Genomic DNA, 20155 nt, shown 5'->3' on the forward strand with positions numbered 1-20155 from the left:
AAGTGAAAAAGAAGAAGAATGATCTACCCAGTAAGAACAGTTTTCAAGATAAAAGAAACAGTAAGATAAAGTATGTTAGAGAAAGATTCCAGTGACTAAGAAGGAAAGATAGAATCAGAATGTTATCATTTTGTAACCTCTAATAAAATACTGGATCTAGGCAGTTAGCAAAGGTTACTAAAACTCTGAGTGTGAGGCTGATGAAGAATTGTACAATGAATAATAGACCCGATTAACAATGCCTTATCAAGTGATTAATCTTAACATCTCAGTAAGACATGATGTACCTTCTGATGGATGTACATACCAGTGATGAAATATTCTTGCCAAAAAAAAATTAAAATCAAGCTTCTAGATCTCACTACCAAAAAAAAATAAGTAAAATAAAAGGGGGGCAAATGAGCACATAAAGCAAGAACGCAAGGATGTAACCCACAAACTGCTAAGTGTGGAAAATGAGCAGAACAAATAATTAGGATGAACAAAAGGCAAGGGTCCAGGTTGGGCAGTGGTGCGATGGATAAAGCACCGGACTCTCAAGCACAAAGTAGCAAGTTCTATCCCCAGCATTACATGTGCCAGGGAGCTACTCTGCTTCCCTCTCATAATAATAAGTCTTTACAAAACACCTTTAAAAGGGAAAATAAAAGGATACTAAAAATATGACAGGTTAAAAGACAACACAACCTATCAACAAGGTACATCAGGAGGGCGGGTAATTAGGACTGCTCTAATCAGTGCAAATACAAGTAATAAATCAAATAAACCTTTATTATTTTTTAATTTATTTTATTTTTCCCCTTTTGTTGCCCTTGTTTATCGTCGTTGTTATTATTGATGTCGTCACTGTTGGATAGGACAGAGAGAAATTGAGAGGGGAAGACAAAGGGGGAGAAAGACACCTGCAGACCTGCTTCACTGCCTGTGAAGCGACCCCCCTGCAGGTGGGGAGCCGGGGGCTTGAACTGGGATTCTAATACCAGTCCATGCACTTTGTGCCATGTGCGCTTAACCCACTGCACCACCGCCCTGCTCCCCAAACAAACCTTTATAAAAACAGCCATGGAAAGCTGGTGTTAAGTGAGAGAAATTGGCCATATATTGATGATGAGTAATATGAGGTCTTTAATCTGTTCTTTCTACTTTGGTGTATGTTTAAAATTTTAAGGAAAAATATATTACCTTTTTTAGAAAGTTGAAAAAAGAAAAACTTAATCAGAGGGAAAACATCAAATAGAAGCAATGAGATATACTACTAATAAATACATCTGGTGATATCTGATCTTGACACAATAAGGCTAGTACTTTTTTCACTTTAAAAACTGACACAGAGAAAACAAGATTCTCCCTAGTCTTTAAAAGGTATGCAAGACAAGAAGAAACAGTGGCTCTTTCTCTTGGAACTTTCAGAAAGATGTTCTTTTACTTGGAATTTTAAGATTTCAAGACACGTAAACTGCAGCTTCTTCTGGCCACCTTCCCCAGTACTTGGTCAAAGAATAAAACTAATAGGTGAGAGAAGCAGATGCTTGATAAGCCAAACAAAAGCCCATCGAATAGCATCAATACAATAGAATTAGGTAGGCTCAAAGCTATTTCTACACGTGAAAGTTTGATTTATTTGTTTACTTATTTATTTATTTATTTATTTATTTATTTATTTATCTTACCAGAGCACTGCTCAGCTCTGGCTTATGGTGGTGTGGAGGGTTGAACCTGGGACTTCGGAGTCTCAGTCATGAGAATCTCTTTGCATGACCATTATGCTATCTACCTCACCCTGCAGTCCCATTTTAAATACTTTTCCCAGCAACTTTAGTTACTTTGATCTGCCATTCTATGAGTTAAAACTGAAAGGATTTTTAAGATACTATTACTGAACAGAGGAAAATTACTTATTTTCTAGGAACCTCAAGGATCAACTCCAGCATATTCGCATATAAAGATCAGACTTTGGTAACTTCTTCCTTTCAGAACATGTAACAGACATACATTCTGCACCACTGCTAGAACTCCTCAGATAATATACAGCAATCCTAAATAAACATCATGTAGGTACTCACACTCATCTAGTCCCAGTTGATAGGCCAGGTTTTGTAGACCTCGGACCTTCTCCATCAAATTCGCTGTGGTGAGGCTCCCCAGTTCTGAAACAGAATTTATTTCACCATCAGCCTTTTTTCTGTTCTCTAACAAGAACTCATCTGGATTGGGAACTTTTACCATAAAAATTTTCAAGTAAGCAGCTGGGTAAGGTGGTTCAGCAGGTGAAGCAGAGGGCTTGCCCAGAGTTCAATCCCCAGCACTAAGTGAGCCAGAGTGATGTGAATTAATTAAAAATAAATAAAAATGTTTGGGTTTAATTCCCATTAAGTAGAAAATTAATCTATAGCTCTTTTGATCTAATTATTCCACCTGTACACATGACCATGCCCCAGTGACTGTCTCAAATGAGCTTACTCAACCAGAAGAGCTAGCATAAATAACAAAGCATGTGTTTTACCCTAAGGATCCTTTTATAGCATTCACTTTGACTATCATACAAAACAAATACGTCATTAAAATATGAAATCTTGTGTGATCTGACTGAGAAAACTTCAGGGAGCTTGTCTTGAAAAATATGCAGTGGGTAAAGGGTAGATAGCACAATGGTTATGCAAACAGACGCTCATGCCTGAGGCTCCAAAATCCCAGGTTCAATCCCCCGCACCACCATAAGCCAGAGCTGAACAGAGCTCTGGTAAAATAAAAAAAAAAAAGAAAAAGAAAAAGAAAAATACACAGCAACCATTGCCACCTATTAAGACATTATTTCAATCAATAGTAAGATAGCCACAAAATATATACTGCTTCCCACAAAAAGACAGCACATTTAAAAATTAAAACCCACTTTTCCCTATTTTCATTTAAATAGCACCCAATTCTTTTTTAGACTTAAGAGACAGGCCAATCTGCATGAAGCATAAGGCTTCATACCTTATTAAAAGTCTAAAGTTTCCTTAGAAGATAATGATGGCGATTATCTAAATGTGTGTTTGGAAGATCACAACAGTGAACCTGGGATGTCCTTGAGACTTAATTTTTCCATGGCAGGAGGAAGGGATCTGTAGTTAAGCATTTCTTGCGGAACAATGAATTATTTCTGAAATCAAATAAAGGTGTTATTTTCTCCCACTCATCATGCCATGCTCATTATCTATACCTGACATAGCAGACTTTATTGATCTGCTCAGCTGCTTAAATAGCTAAAGAATTCCCCTATTCTTCCCTTAATTTCACTCTATTATTTCATAACGATCATGAATCTTATCAGAATAATGATAAAATATGAAGTAAGGTAGAGCAAAATCAAGAAAAATTAATGCTTCTTAATTTAAACTTGCACTTTGTGGCTGACTTACAAGTCATTTATCAAACAATAAATGCACTACTTATAGTACTCTTTAAGGGAGGAAGTCAAAAAGATAGAAAAATATCCTTATTTTTTATCCTTATTGTCTTGAGGGCTGGGATTTAGCTCACTAAGCATGAGCACCTCAGTTTGCTTGCTGGCACCACACAGAAGCCCCAAGAGGAACCCCATGGATGGTGGAGCAGTGTTTTGGTGTCTTTCCTTTCTCTCTCCCCTCTCTAGTTAAGATGAAAAGAAGTGAACTTGATACCATGCTGCTTTGCCAGGTGTGCCACCCAGGTTTGAGCCTGCCACCAACTCCACTGAGGGAAGCTTCAGTATTATAGTCTCTTTCATTCTCTGTCTCTCTGCTTTTAATCTAAAGAAAAGAAGAAACTGGACTGGGGAGGATGCTTGGTGATACCATGCATGAGCAAGATATGTTCACTTCCCAGCAATGCATTAAAAAAAGAAAAAAAAAATCAAATTTCTGAGGACTTCCGGAGGCAGGGCTACAGAGTAGCAGCAGCTGCTCTCTCCTCTCCCAGTCAACTAAGACTAACAAAGAAGATCACCTGAGAACACAACAAGAGGAGACTCTCTGTGAACCCACCAAGTCACGGGTGAGTGGCTCCTGGACAGAGAGGGGCCTAAGGCGAGATTCCTGGGGCTGAAAACCCACACCTACTTGGGAGCAACTGGTAACAGTCCCGCAGTCTGCCAGTTGAGGCACTGCCTCTGGTCTGAGTTTTATTAATAGATAAACTGCTGGCGGGAGGAGAGGACCCCCTAAGACTCACCAAATGCAACTGAGTCTCTATGGCTGCTAAGAAAGAAGTAAGGAGAGAGTCGGGCGGTAGCGCAGCGGGTTAAGCGCACATGGCACAAAGCGCAAGGACCAGCATAAGGATCCTGGTTCAAGCCCCTGGCTCCCCACCAGCATGGGATTGAAGCAGGTCTGCAGGTGTCTGTCTTTCTCTCCTCCTCTCTATCTTCTCCTCCTCTCTCCATTTCTCTCTGTTCTATCCAACAACAATGACATCAATAACAACAAAAATAACTACAACAATAAAACAACAAGGGCAACAAAAGGAAATAAATATCAAAAAAAAATTTATAAAAAGAAAGAAGGGATCTCAAAAAGAGATTAAGAGACACTGAAAACAACAGCAGAGACATATGGGATGACTTCAAAAGAAGTAGACTTTTAAAAAGTTTAAATCGAATACTTTCTAATAACTCTTAACCAGTAAACCTTATATATCAGTCATATCTAAATTATAGAACCTTTATGAGAATTCAATGAGAAAGTTTACATAAGTTTTTTTGTTCACCTAAGCTTTCTTTCTTCCTCCCTTTCCTCTCTTTTCTTATTTTCTTTCTTTAATACAGCAATGAGAAATGAATCCAGAACTTTGCATGTGCACACTACTGCTGAACTGAATACCCTGGGCAATTTTTTTTAATTCTATTTTAGACCAAGAGAGGGGCAAAGAGAGCAAAACACACACCAGCACTGCCCCATTACCCACAGAGCTCCTCACGGAGATATACATCCATGGCAATTCCATGTGATAAGCTGGAATTCATACATATGTGTTCTACCAGGTAAACTCTCTCCCAAATTCGAATTTCACTTTTTGTTCACTTCTGTCAAGTGTAGTAGTGTTAAAGGAATTTAGCATCAGAAGAAATCATGACTGAGTCTTGAACTGCCAGAATTTCTATTATATGGAAAAGTAGAAAAAGGCATTCAGACAGGTAAACCAGTGAATATTGATGAATAAGTAGAGAGTTTGATTGAAGCTGAGGGCAAAGTCTAAGAAAACTAGGAAGGAGAGTCGGGTGGTAGCGCAGAGGGTTAAGCGCAAGGACCAGCGTTAAGGATCCCGGCTCCCCACCTGCAGGGGAGTCGCTTCACAAGCGGTGAAGCAGTTCTGCAGGTGTCTGTCTTTTTCTCCCCCACTCTGTCTCCCCCTCCTCTCTCCATTTCTCTCTGTCCTATCCAACAACGACAACAATAACTACAAGGGCAACAAAAGGGAATAAATAAATAAATTTTTTTAAAAAAAAAAAGAAAACTAGAAAAGGTGAGGTAAGGGAGAGAGCACAGCAGTAGCACATCAGACTTGAACATTTGAGGCTTTACATTTAATTCCTGGCACCACCATAAGCCATAGGTAAGCAGTGTTCATGTCTCTCTCAAATATTTTTTTTCCCTTTTGTTGCCCTTGTTGTTTATGGTCATCATTGTTGTTATTGTTATCGTTGTTGTTGGATAAGACAGAGAAATAGAGAGATGGGGAAGAAAGAGAGGGGAAGAGAGAGACACCTGCAGACCTGCTTCACCACCTGTGAAGCAAACCCCCTGAAGGTGGGGATCAAGGGGCTCAAACCAGGATCCTTACTCTGGTCTTTGCACTTCGTGCCATGTGCACTTAACCCACTGCGCTACCACCCAGCTCCCCTCAAATATTTTTTTAACATTTTATTTACTTAAATGAGAGAAACACAGAGAGAAAGATGCACAGAACACTGCTCAGCTCTGGCTTATGGGTGGTGCTGGGGATTGAACCTGAGACCTTAGACCATAAGGCAGCTAAACCTTTTGCATCACCATTACGCTGTCTCCCAAGCCCTTAAATAAATATTTTTTAAAAGAAGGTATTCTTAGGGGAGTCGGGCTGTAGCGCAGCAGGTTAAGCACATGTGGTGCAAAGCACAAGGGCCAGCATAAGGATCCTGGTTCGAGCCCCTGGCTCCCCACCTGCAGGGGAGTCGCTTCACAGGTGGTGAAGCAGGTCTGCAGGTGTCTGTCTTTCTCTCCCCCTCTGTTGTCCCCTCCTCTATTTCTCTCTGTCCTATCCAACAACAACGACATCAACAATAACTATAACAGTAAAACAAGGGCAACAAAAGGGAATAAATAAATATTTTTTAAAAAAAGGTATTCTTTAGGGGCTGGGTGGTAGCATACCTGTTTGAGTACACACATCACAGCATGCAAGGACCTGGGTTCAAAGCCCCTGTCCCCATCTGCAAGGGGAAAGCTTCACAAGTAGTGAAGCTGTGCTGTCTCTCTCCCTCCCCACTCAACTTCTGTCTCTATGCAAAAACAAACAAAAATAATGGAATAAATGCATAAAAATAAAAGGAGGTATTCTTACTTTAAAAAAATGGAAAGGTGGTTTATAGAAGTTCAAAGTTAAGAGGCCACCTACACTGCTTACCTTTCAACATGTCAATGTCATCACGTTCTATTTCAGCCATCCATTTGGGTGGAGAGCTAGTAATAGGCTGACAGAAAACAAGAATATGTCCATTAAAATTCAGACACCCATTAAAATTCTTTCTTCTAAGAAAAGTCGTTTTCTTATTGGGAACGAAGCACAAAGGTAAGGTCTGCAGGCTCAAAATCACAGGATCAGCCTCTAGCACACACACACCATATGCCAGAGTAGTGGGTTTATTCGCTGTAGTTGTTATTCAGACAGAGACAGAGAAGCAAAGAGAATGGGTGAAAGAGATCACAGCACTGGGGGCCAGGTGGTGGCGCACCTGGTTGAGCGCACATGTTATAATGCACAAGGACCCAGGTTTGAGTCCCTGGTCCCCACCTGCAGAGGGAAAGCTTTGCAAGTGGTGAAGCAGAGCTGCAGGTGTCTCTCTGTCTCTTTCCCTCTCTATTTCCCCCTCCCCCTCTTCAATTTCTGTCTCTATCCAACAAATAAATAAAAAAATTTTAAAGCATTAAAAAAAGAGAGATCATAGCACTGGAGCTTACTTTTATGAGGTGAGGCAGGGCCCAAACCTGAGTTTTGCACATGGCAAAGCAAAACATTATCCAACTGAACTACCTTGCTAGCCGAAGAGTGGTGTTTTGGCTTCTCACTCTCCAAACTACACACTCTCTCTCTCTCTCTCTCAATAAATATTTTATGGGATTGGGGGGAGATGGGAGAGAGAACTGAAAAGCTTCTGCACAGCAAAACCTACCATCACACAAAGAGAAAGACACCCTACAGAATGGGAGAAAGTCTTTATACAATATACCTCAGATAAAGGACTAATAACCAAATCATATAGAGAACTCACTAAACTTAGCAACAACAACAAAAACTCACCAGAAAACGAGGTGAGAACAAGGACAGAAGTTTCACCAAGGAAGAGATGCAGAGGGCCAACAGACATAGAGAAAGTGCTCAAAGTCACCAATTATCAGAGAAATGCAAATAAAGAATGAAATACCACTTTACACCTATGAGAATGTCTTACATTACAAGGGACAGAAACAACAAATGTTGGGAGAGGATGTGGGGAGAAAGGGGCAGTTCTGCACTGTTGATGAGAATATAAATTGGCCCAATCTTTGTAGAAAACAGTCTAGAGATTTCTGAGAACACTGGAGATGGATGTACCCTACGACTCAGTTATTTCTCTCCTGTGGATTTATCCAAAGGAAGCAACAACACTTGTCAGAAGAGATCTATGCGTGTCTATGTTCTTAGCAAAATCTGTAATAGCCAATAGACTGGGGAGCAATCCAGGTGTCCAAGGATGGATGAGTGGCTAAGAAAATTTTCATATATACATATTTATGCTAAAAAGAGAAGGGTAAGTGTCAAATGATCTCACTTGTAGGCAGAACATAAGAAACAAGGATAGAGAGGGAACTCACAAAGCAAAAACTGTACTATGTGTGGTGTACTGCACTAAAGCAAAAGACAGTGGGGAAGAGGGGGAGGGATGGGATGTGCCTATGTCCTTGTCTGTAAAACAGGGATAATGGTTGTCTCGTAGCTCATGTCCTTGGCATGGTACTAGCTAGTATTATAAGCATCTTACTCTCCTGGCTATAGAAATGTAAGAGAAAACAAATAGAGCATCTACCATGAAGTGTCCGCTTCTATTAATGTAGAAAAGCTGTGGCTCTGGTAGATGTCTTCTTCTGATTTTGAGTGAGTTATTGACAAATTCAAAAAAAAAAATTATTTATTTTCCCTTTTGTTGCCCTTGTTTTATTGTTGTAGTTATTGATGTTGTCATTGTTGGATAGGACAGAGAGAAATGGAGAGAGGAGGGGAAGACAGAGGGGGGAGAGAAAGACAGACACCTGCAGACCTGCTTCACCGCCTGTGAAGCGACTCCCCTGCAGGTGGGGAGCAGGAGCGCGAACCGGGTTCCTTATGCTGGTCCTTGTGCTTTGCACCATGGGTGCTTAACCTGCTGCGCTACCACCCAACTCCCACAAATTCAAAATTCTTTAAGTAGGTAGAATGTACTAATGTATCAAAAAGAGGAAAGTTTCAAAATCATAGTTTGAGCAAAAATGAATACTGGCATGACATTCAATATTTTAACTGTCTTATCTTAAAAGCTGTCAGGGTGTGACAAGAGACTAAGAAGCAAAGTTCAAATGCCAAAACAGAGCAGCTAAACACAGGAAGACATCATTTCCTAACATAATGAGAGTAAAACTTGATCTCATGAAAATTTAATTGACTTATTTTATAAGAATGTATTTTATTTTTATTTTATGAGGATGACACAATTTATCAGGCTGTAGTGATGAATCTATTTGCAGTTTATTTCATTCTTCTTTGAAATAAAGAAATCAAAGGTGTTTGAGTGGCCTGGGAGGTGGCACAGTGGAATTATTCTGGACTTATAAGAATGAAGTCTTAAGTTCAGACTCTAGCACTACATGTGCCAGTGTGATGCGCTGGTTCTCTCAATAAGTAAATAAAATCTTTTTTTTCTTTAAGGTACTTGAGACTTTGTCTAGGAGTAAACATTAGTTAATGCTCTAAGTTAAGATAGTACTTACACTCCTTTTATTTATTTATTTATTTTCTAATACTTACACTTTTGAAGGAAGCTGCAAATTCGGCAACACCTGGCACTAAACAAAAAAAAAAAAAACAGCATTATTTATTAAATATACATTTTAAAACTCCATATAAAAGGATTCAAATTATAAGAGAACAGTCATGGCTTTGGAAGTTTATAGCCCACAAGAGAAAAAAATAAATGGATAACTACAATTAATTGCTAAAAAAAAAAAGTTATAATGATAGAACAGAAAAGTGAAATCCTAATCAGACCAAGGGAGACAGCAGGAAAAGTTATACAAAATAATACTTCAACTGAACTTTGAAGGATCAGAGGTGATATAATTTCTTTTAAATATTTATTTATTTACTTATTCCCTTTTGTTGCCCTTGTTTTATTATTGTAGTTACTATTATTGTCGTCGTTGTTGGCTAGGACAGAGAGAAATGTAGAGGAGTAGGGGAAGTCAAAAAGGGGGAGAGAAAGACACCTGCAGACCTGCTTCACCTCTTGTGAAGAGACTCCCCTGCATGTGGGGAGCCAGGGGCTTACATTGGTTCTTGCGCTTTGCGTCATGTGCGTTTAACCCGCTGCGCTACTGCCCAACACCTAGGTGAGATATAATTTATCAAAAATGCTTAAACTTACTTTTTTAGGTGTTCTATTAACCCAGTTGCTTATGTAAATGTATCAGAAAAAATCACACTTTAAAAACAGAAAAATAAGGGAGTCAGGCGGTAGCGCAGCGGGTTAAGCGCACATGGCACAAAGCGCAAGGACCAGCAGAGAGACCCGGTTCCAGCCTCCGGCTCCCCACCTGCAAGGGAGTCACTTCACAGGCGGTGAAGCAGGTCTGCAGGTGTCTGTCTTTCTCTCCCCCTCTCTGTCTTCCCCTCCTCTCTCCATTTCTCTCTGTCTTAGCCAACAATGACGACATCAATAACAACAACAATAATAACTACAACAATAAAACAAGGGCAACAAAAAGAGAAAAAATAAGTATTTTAAAATAAACAGAAAAATAAAAAGCTATTTTATAACAAACAGTGGCTCACATGGACAGTGTGCTGCTTTGCCGTGTGTGACACAGGTTCAAGTCTGGCCCCCACTGTATTAAAGGAAGGAGGTACTGTGGCTTATCCTTCCCCACCTCTCTACTTGGGGAAAAAAAAGAGATGTACACGTTTTTTTTTAAAAAAAAATAATATTCATCCAGTGCTGTGGTAAAAATTAAATTAAATTAAATTAATAATATTCATCATCACAAGTAAAGAAATACAAAGAATATAGAACATCCACTGGCAGCTGGTATGTGAATAGGTATTTTCATAGTTATCCTCTGCCATGTGCACTAGAGATTTAGATATCATTGCTAAATTCTTATTATAAAAAAATAGGTTGAGTATGGGTTTCCAAATAGAGTGTAACATGTAAACTACAGTGTAGTTACACAATGAAATACTTTTTTAAATGGAAGTTGATCTACTGACATAGAAAAATCCATTAGAAATTACTGAGTAGGAATCAGAGTCACTGGATAGCAAGCATGTTCCACCTACAAGTTCCAGGTTTGAGCCTTAACACCATATGCAAGGTGCTGTGACACCAATGGGAGCTCTCTCTCTCTCTCTCTCTTTCTGTGTGTGTGTGTGTATGTGTGTGTGTCAGAATGGAGAAAAAGTGGCCCAGAGCAGTAAAAACAAGCATGAGTTAAGGAACCCAGCTCCACAGTAAAGAATTTACGAGGTAGGATGAATTATATATGTATGGCCCTGTCATTACACAAAGATAAAACAGAATTCTAAACACAAAACATATGCATCCACTTATTAGTTGTGCAAAACTATTAATAATATTTCACTTTATAAAAGTGATTGAAGGACATGAGTTTTTTATACTTTATGCATCTTTGGCTTGTCTGACACCTTATTCCAGATGGAGCTTGTTAAAAATAAAAATTTTCAAGTGCAGGTGGTAGTATACCCAGTTGAGCACACGTTACCATGCATACAAAGATCTAGGTTCAAGCTCTGGTCCCCACCAAGGCAGGGTGGCGGGGGGAGCTTCACAAATAGTGAAACAGTATTGCAGGTTTCTCTCTCTCTTCCCTCTCAATTTCTGTCTTTATTCAATAAATAAATAAATAAATAAATAAATAAATAAATAATTTTCTGCAACCATCAAGGTGTTTCAGCTGGAGGGATGCGTACATGAGGCCCTGGATTCTGTCCTCAGCGCCACATATGACAAAGTGATGTCCTGTTTGCTCAGTCTAGTAAATCTTTAAAAAATAGTAATAAAATATTTTAAAGGTTTCTTATCATTTCTGGATTCATACTCTATTCTGAAAAAAAAAAAAAAATTAAAACCACCAGGGGTGGAGAGATAGCTTACCAGGTAGATACATGTCTTGCAATGCATTCAAGTTTAGGTTCAAAACCTAGCACTAGGGGCTTGGGCAGTAGTGTAGTGGGTTAAGCAGACCTGGCGCAAAGCACAAGGACCGGAGTTAAGGATCCCAGTTCCAGGCCCCGGCTCCCCACCTGCAGGGGTCACTTCACAGGCGGTGAAGCAGGTCTGCTGGTGTCCACCTTTCTCTCCCCGTCTCTGTCTTCCCCTCCTCTCTCCATTTCTCTCTGTCCTATCCAACAATGAACAACATCAACAACTATAATAACTACAAAGCTACAACAACAAGGGCAACAAAAGGGGGGAAAAAATGGCCTCCAGGAGCAGTGGATTCATGGTACAGGTACTGAGCCCCTGCAATAACCCTGGAGGAAAGAAAAAAAAAAAAAAAAAAACCTAGCACTAGGGTGTATGAGAAAGCATAATGGTTATGCAGAGACTCTCATGCCTGAGGTTCCAAAGTTTCAGGTTCAGTTCCTTACACCACCATAAGCCAGAGCTGAGCAGCACTCTGGTAAAATAAAAAGTTCTCCCATCTCCCCCCCCCAAGAAAAAAAAAACAGTACTACATAGGAGTATCAAGGTACTAGGGGATGCTTTGTTATCTCTTCCTCTCTCTCACTCTCTCCACACATCTCCATGAAAAGGTGGTAGGAGGCAATGAAATCACACATGAACAAGGCCCCAGCTTCTTAAAAAATTTACCAAAGTAGCTAAGTGTTCTAAAGTGTGTCAATGCCTTTTTGATTTGTTTCAACATTTACTGATTGAATTGTATGTATGAGGGAGAGAAAAGGAAGGGGAGAAAGAAGGAGAGAAAGAGCAAGAGAGAACTCAAAAGCAAGTGCAAATGTGCATCAGAATATCTCTGATATGTTGGGTACCAAACTCATGGCCTCACACCTGTTTTCTTTGTTTGTTTGTTATCACTGGGGCTTGGCCAGCACTACGAATCCACTGCTTCCAGCAACCATTCTTCTTCTTCTTTTTTTTTTTTCTATTTTTATTTGACAGGACAGAGAGAAATTGAGAGGGGAAGAGAGACAGAGAGGAAGAGAGAAAGACAACTGTAGACCTGCTTCGTCACTCATGAAGTGTCCCCCTTGCAGCGAGAGAGCAAGGGCTCAAACCCAGATCCTAGGGCATGGGGACATGTGCCTTAACCAGGGGCACCACCCAGATCCTAGGGCATGGGGACATGTGCCTTAACCAGGGGCACCACCCAGATCCTAGGGCATGGGGATATGCGCACTTAACCAGGGGCACCACCCAGATCCTAGTGCATGGGGACATGTGCACTTAACCAGGGGCACCACCCAGATCCTAGTGCATGGGGACATGTGCGCTTAACCAGGGGCACCACCCAGATCCTAGTGCATGGGGACATGTGCGCTTAACCAGGGGCACCACCCAGATCCTAGTGCATGGGGATATGTGCGCTTAACCAGGGGCACCACCCAGATCCTAGTGCATGGGGATATGTGCGCTTAACCAGGGGCACCACCCAGATCCTAGTGCATGGGGACATGTGCGCTTAACCAGGGGCACCACCCAGATCCTAGGGCATGGGGATATGTGCGCTTAACCAGGGGCACCACCCAGATCCTAGGGCATGGGGACATGTGCGCTTAACCAGGGGCACCACCCAGATCCTAGTGCATGGGGATATGTGCGCTTAACCAGGGGCACCACCCAGATCCTAGGGCATGGGGATATGTGCGCTTAACCAGGGGCACCACCCAGATCCTGGGCATGGGGACATGTGCGCTTAACCAGGGGCACCACTGCCTCAGGCTTCTAAGTCCAACGGTCTAGTCACTGTGACATTTCCTGATCAGGTAAATAAATTCTTATCACTGTACAGCTTAAAGGGATTTTTCCTAGTAAAATTCCTGAATTTATTATCGATAATTTACTATAAAATCCTACAGACCTTGGGCTTGGGCAGTGGCGCACCTGGTTGAGCACACGTCACACTGCACAAGGACCCAGGTTCGAGCCCACAGTCCCCACCTGCAGGGGGAAGCTTCAGGAGTGGTGAAGCAGGGCTGCAGGTGTCTCTCTGTCTCTCTTCCTCTCTATCTCCACCTTCACTCTCGATTTCTGGCTGTCTCTAGCCAATAAATAAATCTACATTTTTTAAAAGAATCCTACAGGCCTCAGGCTCTTCTTAGCCCTTTGACAATACTGCCTCTCCACAGCCTAGCACACCAGATGATGCAATATTAACAACAATCAACATTTGTTGAGGATATACACGCTGTGCTCGGTATACTAACTATAACACATGCATTGGTTAGTTAGCTCACTCGATGGAACAAGCACTGGTTAACATTTTCTAGGCAAGTCACACCTTTGGAAACCTGAAAAAAGTCTCTCCCCTTGAAGTTAAGTAATGATTTTAACCATCACAGTCAAATGGTAACTCTTTGAAAGTCTGCTTCAAAGCAGTACTGGTTCTCTTGCATCAATTCTGATCTAAAGAAATCAAACACTTACACTGTTCTGGCCAAAGGTCTGGTGAAGCACGGTCAAGTTTTTCAAAACTTAGCAAAGATGCTTCCAGATCTGTCCCTAAAAACAAAATATCCAGATGAGTGAAGATGATACAAAACACGTCTATATTTTATGACATTTTGATCTCAAAGAGCATAAATCGGAATACTTACCTAAAAATACAGAAATCTGAGTTTTATTTTATTTTTATTTTACTGCCACCAGTTATTGCTAAGGCTCAGTGCTGATCCTATGAATCCGCTGCTCCCAGCATCAATCTCTTCTTCCCTCTTTTTGCTTTTCCTCTCTTTCCCTCCCTCCCTTCCTTTCTTTCCTCCTGTTTGACAGTACTCAAGTACTCCACCCCCCGGCCCCCAGATGTCCACGTTACATAATTACCGGTAGCACCAGGCCAAAATGGTCAAATAAATCGCCCCCCTTCATCAAACCTCATTTTTCTGATGTTTAAAAGGGGAGTAGTGTTTTAGTAGGGTGCCCGGAAAGGAGAGTTTCGACGGGGCTCGTGAGACAGCTTACTGTTTCACTGCTGGGGTCACCTGTAGCCCCCACGCTGAAGGCAGTTTCGGTGCTATGTGTTCTCTTTCACTTTCTCTCTGCCTGTCAGGAAAACAAAAAGGGGGGGGGGAGTATCAACTAATCTACCTGCACGTTTACCCCTATCTTATACAACTGCTTCTTAACACATTTCCAGATCCTGTTCTTACCCTTCCCTTCCCTTCCAGCAAACCCAAAAAGTAGCCAGAATTTATTTTAATGTCATCAGTTCTTGTCGCTCACCAGTCAAAAGTAGTACTTCCCAACTATCAAAAAATTGCTGAATGTATTACCCACCACAGCCAGTAAAATCCAAAGGGATTCAGCCCTAGTATAATCTTTGGAAAATAATTCCTCTACATTGCCATCCTAGCATACAGTAGATGCTCAATACAATTTTGTTTTAATTTAGTTATTAAAGGGATGGGGAGAAAGAGAACCAGAGTATAACTCTGTCATACAGGATGCCAGGGATCAAACTTAGGACCTCATCCATCTGTTAAGTACATACTATTTAATCAGTATTCTACCTACGTGAATACATTAATTAGTCCATTTAATAGACTAAGTAATGCTTAACTTTTTTTCTTTCTGGGTAAGTCCTATCTTTGGAAATCTGAAAAAATAAGCTATGGATTCACTCCTCATAAAACACACAAATGCATAAAAATTTTTCAACACATGCTTTTCTCTAAACTAAATTTTTCCTTAACTATTCAAAAAAAATTTCCAATTTTGTTCTAATCAGTAAAGTACTCTAATAAACTGCCTTAATTAAAATGCTTTAGAAAAAAAAAAAGCTATGTATAACAGAACATGTCTAGTCAACAATTTGTTTGGCTTTATATGTTAACTCTTCTTTCAGCCACCAGGTTCAGATGCTACATGATGCCAACTGGACTTCCCTGGGCAGACCACCCCACCAATGTGTCCTGGAGCCCCACTTCCCCAGAGCCCTGCCCCACTAGGGAAAGAGAGAGGCAGTCTGGGAGTATGGATCGACCTGTCAACACCCATGTTCAGCGGGGAAGCAATTACAGAAGCCAGACCTTCCACCTTCTGCACCCATAATGACCCTGGCTCCATACTCCCAGAGGGAAAAAGAAAAAGGAAGCTATCAAAGACAAGTAAAACACTGAAGATATAAGTGAGAGATGGGTGGGTGGTAGTGCAGTGGATTAGGCACACATGGCACAAAGCACAGGGAATCAGAGTAAGGATCCCGGTTCAAGCCCCCAGCTCCTCACCTGCAAGGGGGGTTGCTTCACAAGTAGTGAAGCAGGTCTGCAGGTGTCTATCTTTCTCTCCCCCTCTCTGTCTTCCAGTTCCCTCTCTGTTTTCCCCTCCTCTCCACATTTCTCTCTGTCCAATCCAGCAACAACAGGCAACAATAAAAATAACAAGGGCAACAAAAATGGGAAAACAGTCTCCGGAAGCAGTGGAGTTGTAGTGCCCCAGCAATAACCCTATGAGCAAAAAAAAGTTGTTAAGTGCGAGAGCTGAGTAGTGGAATATTTGAGGATACTTATTTTAAATCTGAATTCAGGCTGGAGATATAGCATAATGGTTATACAAGACGTTGATGCTCAAAGCACAAAGGTCCCATGTTCAATCCTCAGCACCACCATAAACCAGAGCTAATCAGTGCTCTGGTAAAATCAATAATTCATAAATAAATCTCTATTCAAGGTCAATGGACCATATTTGATTTTTTCAGATTAGAAATATTTTTTTAAAGAGTGAAACTTTTGCTAAAAATGAGAATGAAAGGTCCAGGGAGGTGGAACAGTTGGAATCTTCAGCATGAGGTTCCAAGTATTTGATCTCTGCCATCATATGTGCGAGCGTTACACTCTGGTTCTCCTTCTGTCACAAACTATTTAAAAAATTAAAATGAGAATGAAAATGTTTAAGGCTCAAGAGTAACCAGAAAATCGAAGGTAAGAGATGTGTTTCCAATACTTTCCCTGGCCAAAGAAACTGACAGTGAAAAAAAAAAAATCAAGGATTATAGTTCTAAAATCTCCAAAACACACACACTATATATATATATATATATCTTCACAATAAACTAAACATATTAATGGCAGAACCTGAGAGACAACCTAGTAGGGTATGTCTGAATCCTAGCACAACTATATATATATGCATATTCATAAATAGCAATTATTTCTATTCAATCGCCTAGCTGATTCTTTTTTTCTTTGTTAGCGCAGGGGCTTCAAAGCTCCAGGCTGGCTTTTTCAGACATAAAGAGACAGTGAGAGAGACACCACAGAGACTAGGGGCTTGTGCCTATGGTCTTGGGCTGACTTTAAATGCCGCCTGGCAAAAGGGCATTTTACCAAGAGAATTCGGACAGGGGAACTTCTTCTGACTCTGCACAATTAATTTCTGATATAGTGTGTACCGGTGTCCATAAACTTAAGCACGAGTAAAACTTGAAACTTAAGACAAAGTAATATTTTGTGTGCTCAAAGTAATACATTAATTATTCATTTCCTAATCGTTCTTTCACTGACTGCTAACTGCGTGTCAGGCCCTGTTCTTCTTCTAGCGTTTGCCCTTCTTCCGTAGCCAGTCAACAGCGTCAGGTTGAGTCAGGCCCTGTGATCCAACTGTGAGCAACACGTATAACCTAGTGTGAAATGAACACTCAAGACAACGAAGATCATGAAACGGAGGATTATGGTGGGAATATAATAGGAGAAAACGCCTCTGGGTGCTGACATTTAAAACGAGATCTGAAACTGCCATTCTGTGTGTCCGATCTCATCTCCCGAAGCACCTGGAAGTATGTCTATCATACAGTATATACTCCACATAACTTCGATTCCCTCCTTCCTGATAGACTTTTAAGATTCCGTCCAAATATAAATTGCTTCTTTGAGGAGGGGCAACTATATTAATGACATTGACGCAGCGATAGGTAGAAGCAAAAACTGAGTTTAGAAATGATGCCAAAACTCTAACAACTCCCTAGCGCAAAACTGAGTGCAAAATCAACAGTTCAATACGTGACCCGCGTCCTAGACCATAGGAAAGCAGAAATCGCTCATTCATTCAGTGTGTGTGTGTGTGCGCGCACAAACACAAACACAAACACACAAATAAGGGAAGTGAAAAGGTGAGCAGAGCTACAGGAAAAGCATCACTCCTCCCTTCTGCTCGGGATTCTCATTGCAAGAGGACGGTAAGGTGCCTCGCTTCTCTCGCCGGCAGGTCGATGGTACCACAGCCAAGGAGGCAGGAAAGAGTAAGCGTCTCGCACGGTTCAGTCCTGGGATGATGTCTGCCACCCCAGCCCTAAGTAGGGTTTGAGAAAATAGTTCCAGATGATCCATCAGAACCGACTCTTCAACCAGGCGCTGATGAGACGAAAGCAACAGTAAGGAATGTCCTTTCCCGGAATAACATCTCCACCTCAACTAAATGAGGCTAGAGGAAGCCCAGGATGAGGCCCTCCTTTGGCCAGGAATGGCTCGCTCACCGGTGTCCTCCTCCACCCACCTAGTACACAGTGAGGAAACCCGGCACCACCGGAGCCGCAGTGAAGAATCGGCGAGTTGCAATCGCACCCGCAACCCAAGAAAAAGAAATCGAGATGGAATGAGCCTAAGAAAGAGGTGTAAGTTCGAGGGGACAGATGGAGAGTGAAAGTTCACTAGAGAGAGGAAAGGCGGAGAGGCGAGGCGAAGAATCTCTATGCCGGCTCTTACCGTCTGTGGGGGACGCCATCTTCCAACCCATGTCACGTGACGTGACCAACCGTCGGCGGGAAAGCTGGGCTCGTAAGCCACGCCCCCAAGGGGAAGCCCTATCCCCAGCTTGCAACCCCGACTCATTTCCCCGCCCCATCGATCCTAATTTGCATGTCCCCGCCCCCTCCCCACGGACTAACCACACCCCTTCATGCGGTGGAAGAAGTGGAGGCGACTACAGAATTCTTGGAGTTCTTATTTACTTTCATCAGCCAGGGGGTGGGACCACAGGCCTACCTGTGGCCAATCAGGGCTCCCAATTAGGGGGCGTCTTCCCCCGTGCGCTCGAAATTGGGTACCCAAGACTGAGGGGCGTCTTCCCTGCCACCGCCAATAACATTGGCTGAGGTGGGAGGGTTAGAGAGTGCTCCCACTTCTGACCAATCACCTCTGGGCCTGAGGTATAGCTGGCGAGTCGGGCCGAATGATTGGCCAGGGCAGCGGCCCTTTCCGCCAATGAGGAGCTGGCGCCGCGTGGAGAGGCGGGGCCTGGCAGCAGGGGCCTGGCAGGGGCGTCGCGGCCCGAAGAGTGGTGGGGAGGCGGAGAGGCAGCGGCCCGGAACCATGGCGGCAGTCGTGGCGGCGGCGGCGGCGGCGGCGGCGCGGGCCCGGATCCTGCAGGCGAGTGAGGGTGGAGTCGAAGGAGTGCGAATCTGGGTCCCCTTCGCCCACTCTCAGAGCCCCAGCTTTGCCAGGCCCTCCTGTGCCTCCCCGACCCCTGCGGCCCTGCCCTTATTGCATCCAGCACAGAACCATCAGCCTGACTCGCCTCCATCCTTTCACTCTCGAATCACCCCTTCTCTGGCCCTGACCCACTCTCCTCCAGCTTGCCCTCGTCCCTGCTGTCACCGTCCTGCTCTTTCACCTCTGCGCCAACCGCTCCTGTCTCCCCAGGAACTCGCCGTTCTGCTCACCTCTATCTGCTTTTGCTAGTTTTTGTTTTTGCTTTTCCTTTTTTCCTGCTCACCTTGATCAGATTCTTTGCCCCACGAGGGGGCAAGTGTTCCACCCTTCTTCGGTGTCTTTAGACCCAGATAAAGGGCGGAGGAGGCACACGGGGGGAGGGGGAGGGCCAGTGAATGGACTTTGAGTTCCCTTCTGGAAGCGTGCATTAGGTCACCCCCCATCCCCCCCCCAAAAAAAAAAACAAACAGCCATTTGCTAAGCTAAGCTGCTTCCCCCAGTTGTGCCTCTTTGTATTTTCCACACGTTGTGTGTGAGCTCTCCCACTCCTTGCTAAGGACTTTTCAGCTAAACTTTGTCAAAGTTACAGTGCTTGCGTTGGCGATTAGGTTAAAGACTTACAGGTGTGCTACCCAGTGTGCTCCAAGCATATGCAGCCCCCAAAACTGGCGGGAGAAAATGGGCGCCAAGAAGCAGCCGTGTCGGTGCCAGGCGCACCCGGCCCTGGGCCCAGCCCTGGAAGGAGGCTGGGGCCCCCGCAAGATGGCCTAGGGAGGGGGGGGAACTACCAGCGGGGCGACGGGCCTGAGGCCCATGATTTCCAGCCTCGTGGCTATTCCCCTGCAGCTCACGGTGTAGAAAAGATCTGCAGTGTGAGGCAGAAGGTACTGAAAGCCACAAACATTCTCTGATCTGCAGCAAACGAATTGCCCTAACTCGCTTCATTCAGGGTGGGAACTTCTTCCTCCATGTAGCTGCACTTTCAGATCATATCCCATTTACTAGGTTTCGGCGAGCTCTACTGCAG

At 42.8% G+C, this 20155-nt stretch overlaps 2 protein-coding genes across 6 annotated transcripts in view; one reads left to right on the forward strand and one right to left on the reverse strand.

The window, feature by feature from the left end:
• LIN52 (lin-52 DREAM MuvB core complex component) overlaps positions 1-18562 on the reverse strand; it is a 102176-nt gene extending 83614 nt beyond the window's left edge. Inside the window, exons 1-5 of one of the 3 annotated variants that reach the window (XM_060175483.1) lie at positions 18403-18535; positions 14132-14206; positions 9256-9293; positions 6622-6688; positions 2064-2147 (exon numbers count right to left, since the gene is read on the reverse strand). In XM_060175483.1, coding sequence (XP_060031466.1) covers positions 2064-2147; positions 6622-6688; positions 9256-9293; positions 14132-14206; positions 18403-18433 — 295 coding nt within the window. In that variant the 5' untranslated portion in view covers positions 18434-18535. Of the gene's footprint in view, positions 1-2063; positions 2148-6621; positions 6689-9255; positions 9294-14131; positions 14207-18402 lie in introns of all 3 variants that reach the window. The other 2 variants (XM_007521727.3, XM_060175482.1) reach the window with 2 other exon arrangements.
• A 353-nt stretch (positions 18563-18915) lies between these two features.
• ALDH6A1 (aldehyde dehydrogenase 6 family member A1) overlaps positions 18916-20155 on the forward strand; it is a 30728-nt gene continuing 29488 nt past the window's right edge. For all 3 annotated transcript variants that reach the window (XM_007521728.3, XM_060175470.1, XM_060175469.1), the window contains exon 1: positions 18916-19065. In XM_007521728.3, coding sequence (XP_007521790.2) covers positions 19009-19065 — 57 coding nt within the window. In that variant the 5' untranslated portion in view covers positions 18916-19008. The remainder of the gene's footprint in view (positions 19066-20155) is intronic.

The sequence above is a fragment of the Erinaceus europaeus genome, chromosome 16, assembly GCF_950295315.1.
Source record: "Erinaceus europaeus chromosome 16, mEriEur2.1, whole genome shotgun sequence".
NCBI lineage: Eukaryota > Metazoa > Chordata > Mammalia > Eulipotyphla > Erinaceidae > Erinaceus > Erinaceus europaeus.